Source organism: Saccostrea cucullata, unplaced genomic scaffold, assembly GCF_032062105.1.
Source record: "Saccostrea cucullata isolate Sc308-1 unplaced genomic scaffold, CSIRO_AGI_Scuc_v1 ctg908, whole genome shotgun sequence".
Classification (NCBI taxonomy): domain Eukaryota; kingdom Metazoa; phylum Mollusca; class Bivalvia; order Ostreida; family Ostreidae; genus Saccostrea; species Saccostrea cuccullata.
In genome coordinates, this window is record NW_026940973.1 from 52,051 (window position 1) to 68,106 (window position 16,056).

Sequence of the window (16,056 nt, forward strand, 5' to 3'; positions counted from 1 at the left end):
CGAACATTTTTTTTTATTTTAAATAAGTAGGCCTATATCGATTGAATTTACTTGAACAAAAAAACCCCTCCATATTAATGGTGAAAACAGTTTACTTTTCTCGTCCACATAATCTCAGGATCTCTTCACAATTATAAATTGTCATATATCTTTCAAATTACCTTTTCTGAGGAATTTTGATGTTCTAAAAATATTATCAACAGCAACTTAGAAAGAATTGAAAAAAAGTATTTTTTTACACGATCTATTGTGACGTCATCTATGAGTTTATTGCGTAATATTCATATTCGTAATATTCATAATCATTTCCAGGCGAGAATTAAACAATTATATCAGTTGCAAAACAAACATAAAAAGTGCTAAAAATCTTGATTATTTAAACATTTTCTTATCTGCGTACTTTTACAATCTTTCTCTTTAATTTTTTTTTTTTTTGGGGGGGGGGGTCAGAGGAACACTTTAACTTCAATCGTTAAGCATGCTGATCTAACGTTATCCCTATCGGTAATTTTCACCTGGAGGGTGGATAAAATATATTGTCTACCTAATTTATTGTTCAGTCTATGTTCTTAATGATAATGATTAGACTAATTTACTCATTTTGTAACTTTCTAAAAAATTTAACAGCTTTTACGGTGCCTTTAATTGAAAAATAAGTTCACATTAGATTTCTCAACTTGAAATCCGGAATAACAAAAAAGACATATAAACTCAATTTCAACATTGGCCGCAGCAAACGCGATTCACGAGATGTTGTTAAATCGAAACATTGTTGCGTTATAAAAAATATATGTAAGTTTCATGAATCGCGTTCATTGCGGCCAATGTGAATTTTGCGATCAAAGATATAAAAACTGCCATTTTTGGAGAATATATTGACACATGGTATGGTTTTGAAATTTACGTAGCGTTTGTGTGACGTTTAGGCGCCATTTTACATCCGTGATCAGATAGACCTGATTGTGTACAAAATATATCAACACTTTATTTCTGAAGATATCATTGTTTCTTTTTGACGAATTTACTAGGCCGATAGTGGTAACAATCGTATTTTGTTCTTTGTTGATACTCTAGGGAAGGAATTGTCAAAAAATAAAACCGTGAAGTATGAAAGTTCTTGACATTGCATTAACCCCTCAAAAGTAGGGTCAAAATTTAGTACAATTTTGTAAAAGTAAGTCAAACTTCAAAGCTATGGTTAAAAGATCATATTATAGGTGTCCAAAGAAAGATTTGTCACATTCTGCAAGGTTTGTATAACAGCATTGTTGGTTGTGTTTAACAACACAGAATGAATAAAACAGAGAAGGAAAATATTTTTGATTTACTGCTTGAATCATGTTAACATTTGTAATTATTATATTAAAAAGATACGTAAAGTTCTATGCATTTGCTTTGTTTATTTTCCATCATCCGAAATCTTTAAATGGTCAAGGGCTCTTGTAAAATCCGTTGCTAACTGAAGGGCTTCTAACTTGTTTTTAGTTTTTGAAATCTTCATCACGTGTTTATAGAAGACCTCTGGCGCCTGTAATAAAGAAATGAGAAAGGGATGCTTATAACGCCTTAATAAAAGAAGGGGATGAATAAGACGTACACTAAATGCTTAATATAGCTTTCAAATGTATAAAAGTTATTCATATTTGTCACACAGTAAGTCAGTGCAAATTTCTCTCTTGTTCGTCCGTATTTTCAGCAGTCAATTTTTGTAATCAGTTTAATTAAGATTATTATTTATTCAATTAAGATTATTATTTTAATATTTCTGAAAGTTGAGCGCACCTCTTCCTTCATTTGTGCTAAAAAGACAATGTCTTTAGCTCTGTAACTTTCGAACACTTCTCTGAAAAAGAAAATGATGAAAAAAAGCATTGAAAAAAAAACAGTTAAATGTATTGCAGATAACCTCTTACAATACTTTTATGCTATTCAAAAGAAAATAATAATTACTACATACAACATGATTGCTCAATTTTAAGGAAAAAAAAGTTTAAAAACATCGATAAAGTACAATTACCTGGGCAATTGATGCTTATCCAACCAAGTTATAACTTGTTCTTTGTTCAGTTTAGCAAATTTCTGCAATATCAAGAATAATCTTGGTGTACAATGAATCACGGAAAACTAATCAAATAGTAGCCGATAAAATGCTGAGCTGACCTCTGACCTTTATTTTACTAATAATACCTTCCATCTTTTCCCGCTTTTCTTGTTTTGAACTGAGTCCTTTTCTTTTATTGGTGGTATACTATAAGTCGGCTGACCGTGAGATGATGGCCGCGGAAGGGTGTAGCTGGGCTGTCCGTGGAAAGAAGTAACTAGCGTTTGTTGGGGAGTTATAATATCCTTATCGCTTCCATCTGTTGAATCTTCTTGATCTTTTAAACATTTTCTTCCAAGTTCTCGAATCAACTCCTCTATTTTCATTTCAAATGGTTTTTTCACGAAGTCATAATGATAATCTCCGGCAGTCATGAGAGCAAGCCAGCCCTCAGCTACGTACTCCGGGTCCACCAACAGTGGGATTCGCGCCCTTTTTAATGATGATGCATATGCAGCCTCTGGATAAAATAGAACAAAAATGAAACATGCATTAAAGTTTATATATATTTGCTTTTTTAAAAAATCATTCTTTATCTGCACTTTGGGAAAAGACAAAGTTCTTAAAACCAATTTACATGTATACTTCCACTGAAGCGAAACAATAAAATACTGATAAGCATTTCATTTACCTCTTCTGCAGTATTCACTTCTTTGGTAGCTAAAGGACATAGAAATCAAAACAACAGAGGCGTTCTGAATGGCTTCTGCCATTCTATCGTACACATTGTCTCGCATTTGTTCAATGTCCATCCACACAGTAAACCCTGCCTTCGTTATTTCATCTTTTATTCGTAGCAACAGGGGGCGCTGTTCTCGGGAATAACTGATCATCACGTGACCTTTTGATTTCTTCTGGAAGAATTCTCCAGCTAAAAATTTTACCAATATGGTCTATTCAGTTAATATTTTAAACTCTGATCAAATGGTTGGTGAGTAGAACTATTTTAATTTTCTTCAGCATGAAGAATGCTTGACCATTGCTACATTGCAAGTATACCTATTTCTGCGTATTTCTTTGAGGAATGAAGTTGTTCTGATAATGTCCATAGAACACCTCTTGCTGATTCTCGGACTGAGGGAAATGAGGGCGATTTGGCCAGATTAAACAGAGTGGTCACAATGTCTGTCTTTTCATCCGATATAAAAGTTTGTTTGTTGTCATCATTGAATGCAAGGTGTGCCAATGTTTTTGTTGCGGCTGTGAATCAGAAAACGTACAAGTCGTTGATAGATGAACGTATTCTAACGATTAATTCTTGATTTCAGAACAATTTTTACTTATTATAGTTATGCCAAATAACAGAGAAATGAATAGGAAAGATCCTAATCAAAGAGTTTGCAAAATCATAAAAAAGACGAAAAAATAAAAGATTGTGAATGTGTTGAATATCATTAAAGTAATAAAATACTTTAAAACTTACTTAGTTGCTCTATTTCCTCGGTTTGTTTCGCTAGTTTGTTGAGCGGACGTAATACACCGTACTCAACTAAAATCTTTTTGTTGGAATCAAATATTGCAAGATTTCCTATAACTGTGAATTAAAACATTTATTAATTGATGATTTAAAAGATAACATATTTTTAATCATATAACATGTATAACGTACTTGTGGTATAATTTTGTATCTATACTAACTTTTTGCTAACTCAAATGCGAACCATCCATTGAACTGTCCTGATTGACACTGAATGGACTCCTCTATCCCACACATCATAAACTCTACGTCAGCACGACTTCCCGCCATGCTTGCGTCATTTTCGTTCATTATGTCACTTGCTGCTGCTAAAAGGGGAACACTCTTTAAGAGGTCATTTTTTACGACGTCACTTTCCAGATATTTTAGGTAGACGGGAAGGAAACCTGCTGCCCGTACGCTGGTGGTTGTGACGTCACAGAAAGTGCACATGTTATGAGTTGTAGCACCTATATACGCTATTGCTGTCCTTTGAGCATTCTAGGGTAAAAAAAAAAGAAATTCAATCTTGTTGTTTATTTCACTGAAATATGGCGTTTAATTTACCTGTACATTTACAGACTTTGTGTATTAATAGGCAACGAATTTTATTTGAAAATGTGTTCAAGATATACAAACATGTGCTGAAAGTGTTTACTTTGAATTTCGATTTTACATGTATATCATTAAATGCATAGATCATAACATTCAGTTGTGCAAAAGTTTGAAAAGTACTAGTACTTCAAGGCAGAGAAATCTATCAGATCATTAAAATCAGGAAATAATACAGGAAGTACTCACATTTATCTTTGAGGTTGTGTAAGAATCATATAAAATATCTAAAACATCCTTTGCGTATAAAAGAAGGTCTTTAGCAGCTGACAACTTCTTACAAACATCGGGGGAAAATATAGTTGCGTTCATGAAAAATTCCCACACATTCAGTTCTTCTTGCGATATGTTTGGAAGATTTTTTCGGTTTTTGGGACAAAAAGCAATCATGTCGTCCAACAAATTCCCCTCACAACAGACCTGAGCACAAATTTTATTTCCGAGCTGGAATTTCTCAGACAGCTTTAAACCAACTACCATGATGCACCCTATCCCACCAGACAAATTCTTTATAGCATTAGACACCTCCGGACTGTCCAGTGTCTTGCCTTTAGATCTGCTTTGTCGAATCTCTGATAACCATTTGTTAGAGTCTTCAATCATACGATCTATCAGTGCCTGCTTCTCATCTATCAGTGCCTGCTTCTCAGTTGCTACAACTGAAGAAGGAGTAGACGGCTCCTTGGGTACCTTTGCTGCAAACATGTTTATTGTCTCCTAAAGTTGCTTTATTTAATTCTGAAAACGAATAAAATGTTACCAAATCAGCATAATTATGATTTCATTAATCAAATAAAGTCATGTAACATGTAATAATGGTAAAGCCATTAAAATTATACTAAATGTTTAAATACTTTGCTTTAAGAATTGCATAAATTATTATTTACTATCATACTTTGGAAATTTCACTTTTTGTTAATCTTATAGCATTAATTTGTCTCATATATACATACATGTATGAAAATAATGTAAATAAGCAAGCTATTACTCCTTTAACTATCAAAATCTCTATGAGAATTTACATGACTGTATTGCGTTTATCAATAAATTTAAAACGTATTTATTTCAAAGGGAGAAAGATAGATATCATCTATTATTTCTTAGCCAGACTCATATATTTATACCCAATGGCCATTGTAAGTCACTACCAATCCACGGCTGTACGTGAAATCGAAACTAAATTCAGCTTGAATATTCATTTTGTGAAATATACTTTTAACTGTTCAAGTCTTTGATATGTTGAACACCTTAACTTCTGATTTCAATCTTAAAACAAATAATCTGATAATTGAAGAAATTTTTTCACCATTTCCGGTATAAACATAAATATGAATAACACTTACCAGTTTGACCTAAGTTGTAATGGAACACATCCTGGAATTCGTGGATTTTTATATTGCATTTAATAAGTTTAACACTCTTAAAAAGGATACAATTTTTTTTAAAAGGGAGCCCTGGATGTTAGTAGTCCATTTTGAACAAGCTAACGAACGTGTTTTATGTCTTGTTTATTTAGTATGTTAACATTGCCATGAACGCCATTCCGATAACACATCGATTTCGGGCATTTAAAAATGTCTGTTAAATATATGCCGATTTGCCGGGTTTGTTTACTTGAATTTTTCAAGGATTCCTGATACATTTTATTCATGACGAAACATGCATCTGTCCAAAATATTAATTTTTTGGTATAGAATGCATCTCTTCTTATCATAATTACACAATGCAATGTACATGTATTTGCAAAGTAGATTAGAAACAATGTTTTGGACACGAGATTATTGAATACTAAGTTACCGGGAACAAGGCATGTAGATTTAAATTGTGTTTAATAGTACACATTTAAAGGTAGATAATTATCAATGCATTATGTAGCCGGATTATATGGGCAAGACTGCGCTCTGAGACAAAATGTAAAGGAACTTACACGAAATAAATCAAAGAGCATTTACACTCAACACAAATTCAACATAATGTAATCTTTTCATAAGAGAAAAATATCGAAGAATTCCTGATGAAACGGTGTAAATTAAACGAGATATACATTTTTAACGAAATGTTTAGAATCCTTTCGGAATAGTTTTAATCTGGTCTTTGAACTATGGTAAACTTTCAACACAATATAAAACATAATTAACATGGTCTGCGCATCATTTTTGGGAGTTGAACTATGTTCAATCTCCCTTGGTCATCACGCATTTAACATGCGCAGTAATTTGTATTGATCATATAGAGCCGAAAGCGAGGCTACTGTGCCGACCGATTTACTCCGATGACATTCAACAGAAAACATGCATAAACATCCGCCACAAATAGTTCATGTCATTTTTCTCCTGAATTGATCTAATTTTTATAATTTGAAATGTAAGTAAATGTTCTGATAAAGTAATCTTATTTTGAATAATAGATTTCGTTCAAAGTAAAACTAAATTACAAAGAACCTCAAAAGTTTTTCGTAATGGAACTCATTTTTAGTGTAGCGTAATCTATAAACACTGAAATAGATACGAACGACAACTTTACATACTGACGGCAATCGGTAAATCTAGTCTTCCCGACGCCCGACTCCCGACGGTCCCGGATTTTTGTTTTTTAGCAATTTCTTTTTTACCGGTGCACAAAATTAATTCAAACTTTTCATGAACATTTTCTTGGTTTAAATGAATTTATTCGGGGAACTTCGCCGAATTTCGGACAGTTTGGTACCTATCGGAAGTTTAGAGCCTTTTGTTACATAAACTATCGTCACCGCACTGTACAGCCGTTTCTCCCGTGTTCTGTAAGTTATGAGTGGACGAAAAATCACGAGAAGTCCGAAAAGAAACATGTTGTGATAAGAAAAAGTCAAGAGGTTGTAAATAGTGTGTTGTGTGTGGGGTTAAGGAAAATAAAGTTATATTGTTTGCTATCGCAACCTGTAACAGGTTTGCAGATTCGTGTGAGCCATGCTCATCTAAGAAAACATTCTCAAACCATTGGAGTGCTATGTCTTCGTTTAGCCAACCGTTTTCTTGAAACGTCCACACTGTGCCCTCCGGGGAGTCAGCGATGTTAAAGCCATGAAGGGATTTACTCGTTTTTCCCTTTACGATCAACATGGGTGGCATGACCTTGCCAACGGCATTACCGCATGCCATAATGGTTGTGTTCGTACGATCGTCACTCGTACGTCCAATTACGCATCGCACACCTCGTTGAAATAGTACCTTTACGGGGGGGTGTTCGAATTGTTTCCCACATTCGTCCGCATTCCATATTCTTTCAGGGTGATTTTTTAATTCAAGAGTGTTGATTATTTCCTCCAAAACATCAAAGTTTTTTTCAACAACTGCAGGGTTGAGCATTCTTGCTCTTACATTTCCTAATTTTTCTGGCTTTCTCAGCGACAATTCTTGGTGTCTCTTAGTGAAACCATAATACCAGTCTTTTCCGTGGGTACTATTTTAAATCTAGCAACACCTGTTTTTTGGCAAAGTGTGCCAACTTTGACAAAAAAATGTCTCCTGGATGTTCCAAACCCCATTGATGTCGCTTTAGTAACTTTGTCAACAAGGTCCTTTTCAATATCGGGGCTAAGGTATAATGGCTTCATACCACTCCAAGCTTCAATTTCAGTTTTTCCCGTCATTTTATTGGAAAGTGTTGACTTTGGAATTTGAAATTTGTCCGCCGCTTTTCTCACAGACATTTCAGTTCTTACAGCTTCAATAGCTTCTTGTAAGACCTCCTCCGAGTGCCTTTTATATAAACCTCTCTGCTTTTTCTTTGGCATTCTGATAAATTCACAATTTAAAATCAATCCTTATTTGTTTATTTTTTTAATTACTTACAAAACAGAGTGGGGGCGTGGAACTGAATGTTTTAATGAATACTTTTGAAAGGACAAAATAATGTGTTTTATTAACAAAATTTTCAAAGTTAACCTAAAATGATTAAATAAGGAGATTTTCATTATAATACTTAGATATTATGAAATAGAAATTTAAATCAAATGTAAAATAACAATACATTTTTGGAAAAAATCGTAAATTTGAAATATCTAATTAGTATCTCATTCATGTAATGGGTGTCCGAAATTAAAAGAGTGTGAAAAAATAATGTCTTTTAATTTCGAACATTTTAAACTGATAATAATTTAATTTTTTATGAATTAATTAGGAATAAATTATAATGAATATTACAATTATTTCATATTTAAATCATGTGATATATATTCAAAAGAAAATTCACTGAACCTACTTGCACACTGATCTCTTGATGGCACTACCAGTGACAGCTTAAATTTCCCGGCACTGAAAGTTCTGAACTATCCGGAATTCACCGAGTTTTTCTAAGTGTTAAGTATGCTAGGGTGTTTATTTTATTTTATTTTACACCATGTTCAACTCCCATGAGTACTTCCAGTACTTTGATTTAAATTATCATCACCTAGCAACTGAGTTGAAAAGCATATAGCAATGTTCTTGTGAGCGTGTGTTTGTGTTCTAGTTTGTCCTTGTTTGAAACGGAAGTGACATAATTATAATTTGCTATTGACATGAAAGGCCGTATACTTGTAGCTGATACTACGGCTATTCATACATTTTGACTGTTCACTTATCTGGATGATTTTTGACTGGGAATGGATTGACCGTGTTAGCAAGATTCAACTGCATAATGTAAGTTAAAACTAGTTAGAGACGTACTTGTATGAAAGAAAGATATAAACATGTAAGTCTATCATTTTATATAGTAAAGAAAGAAATAGAAAGGTTACTAAAAATGTTATATTATGCTTTAATATGAATTATACAGATGCAATTAACGTGTGCAAAATTTTTTACTTAATTTTTATACTTGCCTAAAATAAAACAACTTTAGTAAAATTGATACTGAATATCTTTTTCAAAAATCTTTCAAGTTTGAAATAAATGTAGGACATTTGACAAGTATACACTACTGACTGAGAAAATAATATAGAAATAAAAACAATATCATTGTTGCATTAGGGTATTCTTTCACAGGTACATGTACATACGGTATATCACAAAAGAACAAAATGAAAATCCGTCAAATGATATAGAGAACCATGGGTAATATTTACGACGCTAGGTGTCGTTGTGCAGGTCTGAGCAATAATCTGAAAAAAGCATAAGATATTCAGGACCAGTATTTTTTTTAAATATGTGATATAAGCAATGTCAAATTGCAAGATGTTGGATGTTTGAGAGAAAATCTAAAGACAGAGACAACGATTTACCGAAAATCCTCCATTTATACAACGGATAAAAATACCGGACATGACACCATGATGACCATGCGCAAAAGTTGACACAGGTGTGTACGATAGTGTATTATTTGGATTTGAATGACACTCATCAATAACCTAAAAACAAATCAAAAAGATAAGTAAGCAGCCTAAATGTACAAATCTAATATACATATACATGTATACTTAAAACAGCTTTATTTAACATTTCTATGCAGAGTAAATGCCGAAAGTTCATTTAATGTTAGTCCTCCATTGAAACACTATTTCATTCTGAATAAAACATGAAACTTGAGAGTAGTCTTAATTCACCACATGCAACGAATATGCTTGGGAATATTGAAATTCACTTGAACATTTCTAAAAACAATCTTTCTGCATTCTCTAAATGATTTAAATTGAACTATGATACAAATTTATTATGAAAAGAAATTTTAGCTTGTTCCCTCTCAAACTGTTATTGTTTCGAAAAAAACAAAACATTAAGGACCCTTAATTTGAACGTGAATAGTTGTACATTTATGTGTTTCTTAGTTTGCAAATTAAACGAGAAATACAAATATTCATATACTTTCATATTATTTTTCTTATATTAGTTTGTATTAAAAGGGGATAGCAACCATTGCACTTATAATTATTTGCCCCAGATTTTGCTTGTTTCAATCTGTACATCATAGGAAATAAACCCTAAACTAACCTTTCGACCCTGTTTCCAGTTGGATACGAGTGGAATCCCACAATATTGAGTAAGTAAAGATCCTGGAGACTGGTAAGTGGTATCTGGGCATGCGCTAGCCGAGGGGTCTCCTATTGGCTTATTGAGAGCTACTGCTGTGATGACAGAGGTTTTATTACACGTCACCGGAAGAGGGGGAGCAGTTGTTGTTTCGATCGTAGTGGAAACTGTGGTTAAGTTAATTAAACATAAACGTGTATTTGCAAAATAGTGTTAAGACTGTATATAATCTCAAGACAGAGGCATAAAAGTACCATAGCAATGTTTCTCTGACTGTTCTTTAACCGTCTTGCTAAAATGATGATGGTGAGTTAAATCAGGATATCCTACTTTTTCATATTACAAGTTACATGCTTCAAAATTAAATTTTCTTGCCTCTTGTACAATGTACTTTTGATGTTTTGAGAAAAAATGCTATGATGTTGTTATATACCTGTATACACGTATAAATATCAAGAGGTAGAAATACCTGTTGGACATGTTATGTTGTGAAAACAAATATAATTTTCACAAAAATCTCGTCCATAATTGATCACGACGTCACAGGAAAAATCTAAAGTAAAAAAGGAAATGTGAATCCGAGGTGGTAAGGTTCTTAGAATTATTTTTTCCAAACATTTTAATTCTCAAAAGAAGTAAAACAAATGTATATATTTGTTGAAATGACGTTTACAAGTCAAAACATCCTAAATTTCGTGTTTGAATGATAAAAATAACGGTTAAAGTATTACGCCTTGGCTGGAATGAATAAAACGTGAGGGTCTATGTGCTTATATTCAGTAAGTGTTGTTATATGCATTCCTTTTATGAATGTTTTGGATTAACAAAAAAAAATTTTTACCTAATGTGTGATGTGGAAAACACATGCAGGACGTGCACTCATTACAAAGATCGACGTCTCGTGCTTCTTTCTGTCCAGAGAGGTGTTTACCTTTGAAACAAAACGGTTAGTAACAAACATAAGAAGGGACGTTTTAGTTTTATATTTATATGCTAATATCATATTACACTGAATGGTTGTTACCCTTGATTAAAAAATCATTTAGAATAAAAAGAATTTAAGTGTTATTAAAACTGATTGTTCTTATGGTGTCATATTTTGGCCCCCTACATGTAAGGTAAAATTAAACATGTCAGCGTGCAAGATAATTATGTCGACATACAACCTAGTAATCTTAGTTTTAGAGAAAATCTTAATATAAAGTTGGTATATTACTAACGCCAGAATACATTATTTATGGAAGACTAAATAAAGAGCAAGAGCCATCTTATACATAAATTGGCCCTGTATTTATATCAAATAATTAACTATCACCCACTTTCCCATTTTATATGTCAAAATAAAGTAAACACTTGGTGCTTTCATTTTCTGTAATAAAATTTCGTTTTGAGAATTCAGATATTGGAAAACAGGTTTGAAAAATTGCAATGTTCTTGAAATTTGCTGAAAACATGCGTATTTGACTACCTTCAGAAAAGAATTAAAATATGAGCACAGCCCACGATCCAAGAAATAAAAATGTTTTTTGATCTTCAGAAACAGAGCTTTCATTATGTATTTGCATATTTTGGATCAGAGGTTGTGCTCTATATGAAATATTGAAAAAATGCTTCAACTTTAGTCCATTTTCAAAGGAATTTACACGATATGAGGAAAATGACGCATTTTCTGACGTCATAATGCATTGAGCAGATGGAAAATTACGTCACAATTAATAGATATGTGGTCACCAACACTCCAAGTGATAAATGCTGCATTTGCAACCTAAACAGAGCGGTTTTGATTTTTCGGAAATTCTCAGGGCCAAATAAGGCCCAACGTGGCTCTTGCTCTTTATGTTCACATGCGACAAATTTCTCTCAACATACTAATTTAATTATGTCAACTTATTTATGTCAACATACAAATTTTATGTCACTGTGCCAAATATTGGTATGCAACTATTTATACTCAATAATCTATCAAATTGAATGTTTCCTTAAATTTTTTCAGTGCTGCACTTAGTGTTGACTTAAAAAGCACCGTATCTTCATAATTATATCAGGTGACAACGTGTACATTATTATTGTGCATATGTAAGATAATTATGTTATCTATGCTAGGACTTGCCTTTACATTATCCGATTCCATATCAACTGTAGATGCTTTTTAGATAAGTTGTAGATTATTATTATTATCTTGCTTGTTATCATCATTATTACTATGTTAACATGATAAATTTCCAAGTTGACTTAAATAACTTGCAGGTTAAAATATTTAACTCGCAAAATTACATAAGTCACACGTCAACAAAATACTTAGTAATGATGCATCTTGCATATCTGATGTCAGATGCGGGTGTTACTAAATAAATTCTACCCATGTTAAATAAGATTCTCTAAAATGATTGGTAATTTGCATGACAACATATTTTTCTTGCATGTTGACACAATCATCTTGCATGATGACATCTTGAATTTAGGGGTCAGAAATATGCTACAGTAATTTTATGATAAAAACACTTTTTCCCCTCTAAATTAAGGATTTTTTTCCGTTGAAAAGGGCTACATGATTATCGAAGTAAGACAAAATCCATCTTTCCTTTGTAAAAAAAAAATAGTATATGTATATACTCTATGTATATCAAGATTTAGATGACGAACTTTATTTGCAGACACGTGATACTCAAACAAATGTTCTGTAACTAAATAAAATATACTTATCAGTTAGATATCATTTCTACATCAAATTATTCAAATTGATTAAATACCTACTGTCAACATATGAAGAAATGAGAAAATTTGTCTGAAATAAAAAAAAATTATGTTATGCAATTTTATTTTCTCAATGCTAACATTAATTAAAAAATGCAAATATCATGTCAATATTCTTTTTATATTTGTTTCATTTTATCTTGAAATACGTGTATGTAATTTTATTAGCCATTGAATGAAATTGATATTGTAACAGATATAGTCGTAGTTTGATATGGAATTTAATTCTCTGAAACATATTATAAGACATGGTTTCATTGGTTTTTATATACATTAGGAAATTTTTTTCCACTCATGAAATAAATTTATATCTACCTACACACCATTGAACCTATTTTATCTGATAATACAAGAATTAAGTTACTATCATGATATATCATCTAAAGCACTGACCTCATATGAAGATATTAATTCAATAACACACGTAAAGTATTAACTTCTTGTTACCAAATAATTATGTTCAGTTATACTTACCCAGAAGAAAAAAGTCAAGAATGTATATTTCCAAAATGGTCCCATTTTTTAAAAGGAATTGTTACGCCCTGAAGCAAGAAAAGATTTTTTTACATTTTGCAAGGGGTTCAGAATTTAGAAAGTTGGACGTACATACGGTCATACTAATTGATATTTTTAATAATTGGTCGAAAAATCAAAACAAAATACTTACATTATAATGTTAAATTCTGTTTTCTGTTGTCAATGACAGAAATGGTGGTCTATTCGGTAATCATCTGCTACAACTGGCAATGACCTGATAAATTTTCCAACATGTTTTGCCTTGACTGATAATTCTAAATATACTAGTTCTAAGAACGATTGTTTGAGTTAAGGAAGACGTCTCTTTAGTGAAAAATACAGGAAATGTTAATCTCTGTATTTTATCATTAAAAATTGTATATCAAATTTATCTTCAAGGAAAAAATAACATTTACACATGGGATGTTTTATTTATTTTTTTATTATGTTATGTTTCATAGCTCTTAGTCACGATCTCTGATTGTGTTTTCTCAATGTCCACTATAGTAGTTGGTTACTTGTTAGAAGTTTTTCGACTGTATTGTTTTATGATTAATTGATCTTGAATACTGTTCGTTATCTCCTTATGTTTTATTTCTTACATACAGTGTATTAATTAAGTAAAATATAACAACCACCTTATTTTTTATCGTTGAACATGAGTTCTTAAATATTTGTTTATATCGCTGTCCTCGCTGTCCAAGATCAATAAAATCATAGTTCTCTGTGCATCATTCAGCTGTTTAATTTTACACTCCTATAAAAGGTTTTTAGTATAATTTGTGAAGGAAGTTAGAAGATCTTAATTTTGAAAGCTATTACATGGCTCGTATATACTTGTATTTTCAAATAAATGTAATCCACAATTATTGTGAAACATATTAGATAAAGTGACCGACGAATATTAGATACCGGTATAATCAAAGAAATTCATAGATCTTGCAAATTGTATCCTCCATTTGGGCTTTAATGCATAGTAAGTGTTGTAGCTGGGTATCAGTTTGTGCACTTTGAATTTTGAGAATGTGTCACATGAGTGGAAGAAGACATTTTAAAACATTTATATACGACTCTAATTTTGAACTCTAGATAGATAAATTAGAACTTTGATATATAAGTTATACATTTAACATATAATGATTGTATGTATAAAACATATTCAATCATAAAATAATGTTATTTGTATATCAAAGTTTCTTTATAAACATCGATAGCTAAAGAACTTGTTTTCAATCCATGTTTATTTGTTCTATTTATGCAGTCAAAGTGTTTTTAAATCACTATCCAAACCATGTTATTTTTGACGACTTAATAAAGAAAGTACAACATTAGCAAGTGCACATGAGTACGGCTTGTACAGTTTTATTGTTTGTGGGATATGGATGTCGTGGCGAGTTTTTATGAGATTGAGTTAAATCAAGGTAGATTGATATTGCAAAAGCCTTCTTTGTTTATTTAGTATAAAACTAGTGATGAAAAACATCTGATAAGAAATAATATATCTACATACCTTGATGAATAGCTGGCCACACAGGTATCCGAAAAATAATTTTTTCCACATGGAATTCCTGCAAGTCTAAGAAATTGCCTCATATATTTGACTATCTTAAAAGCTTATTTCAAAATACGAATTTTTGTCTTCAACACGTACATTTGCCAATTTTTTTAAACTAAAATATATTTAAATGACCCATATTCCTCATTTCCTGATAGTCCACAAACACTTAAGACCTGTTTTAGACAAACTTCTTGTTGTTAATGAAGTTGTTTTATTTTTGCACTATAAATCTATATAATAATATATAAGCTGATGTAACAGAGATATAACAAATCTAGTTTAATTTCAGAAATTTGTAAATTCTTTTGTCAATCATTGACCTTGTACGCAAATACATTATTTTCAGACTGAATTGTCTGTCCTTTTTATTTTTTTTTATATTTTTCACAATCTGTACAAGGATAACAGTTAGTATAAAAGATGCTTACTACTCTGTGGCAACTAATCATACCTCTGTTTTCAGAGGTTCGTCTTTCCTCTACTTGTAATTTGGATTAATTGATTTGCTTCATCATTTACAATCAAGAATCTGTTTTTTTTTCAGCTTTCTGACATTTTTTCAAGAATCTATGAATAGAGAACCAATAACCCATAAATTTAAAAGACCATTTTGCAACAGAAAAAAAAAAGGTATTTTAAATTTAATTTCCATGAATAATTTTTTTCTTCAATATTTCTGTTTAGACATGCCAACACTTTACTATCTTGGGCTTACAAATAATTGGGAGGTAAAAGTATTCTTTGGGGTGTTAAAGTTATCTATAACGAAAAGAAACAATAACAACATTATTTAGTAGTTAGTTCAGTATTTTGTTTTTTCTGATTTGATACCTGAAAATAAAATCCTAGTCCTACACAACTTCTAAATACCACCAATTAACAACCTTTTAAGTGAACACGTGAGTCTTCATTTAAACCAAATGTAAAATTTTTACATGTCTAAAGCTCTATTTAAACTATTGTCAGAGCTTAAGTAACAATCGGGTCTTTTCTGTTTTGTAAAATATTGGATTTATGATAAAGAATATAAAAAAAAAAATAAAACGGAGAAAAATGAAATTAATGTACACACGTT

At 31.6% G+C, this 16,056-nt stretch overlaps 2 protein-coding genes across 2 annotated transcripts; both read right to left on the reverse strand.

Annotated features, from left to right (window-relative positions):
• Positions 1 to 1,337: 1,337 nt before the first annotated feature.
• Positions 1,338 to 4,874, reverse strand: LOC134256745 (uncharacterized). Its single transcript, XM_062739421.1, has 9 exons — positions 4,359 to 4,874; positions 3,740 to 4,058; positions 3,525 to 3,635; positions 3,101 to 3,301; positions 2,733 to 2,972; positions 2,188 to 2,561; positions 2,018 to 2,079; positions 1,783 to 1,843; positions 1,338 to 1,528 (listed from the first exon to the last, which is right to left on the reverse strand). Exons 1-9 carry the CDS (start codon positions 4,872 to 4,874, stop codon positions 1,400 to 1,402), a joined length of 2,013 nt encoding a protein of 670 aa, XP_062595405.1. The 3' UTR covers positions 1,338 to 1,399.
• A 4,259-nt stretch (positions 4,875 to 9,133) lies between these two features.
• Positions 9,134 to 13,439, reverse strand: LOC134256743 (uncharacterized). The gene is made up of 7 exons (XM_062739419.1): positions 13,382 to 13,439; positions 12,908 to 12,938; positions 10,995 to 11,084; positions 10,623 to 10,706; positions 10,115 to 10,320; positions 9,409 to 9,534; positions 9,134 to 9,288 (listed from the first exon to the last, which is right to left on the reverse strand). Exons 1-7 carry the CDS (start codon positions 13,424 to 13,426, stop codon positions 9,193 to 9,195), a joined length of 678 nt encoding a protein of 225 aa, XP_062595403.1. The 5' UTR covers positions 13,427 to 13,439; the 3' UTR covers positions 9,134 to 9,192.
• Between the last annotated feature and the right edge of the window lie 2,617 nt (positions 13,440 to 16,056).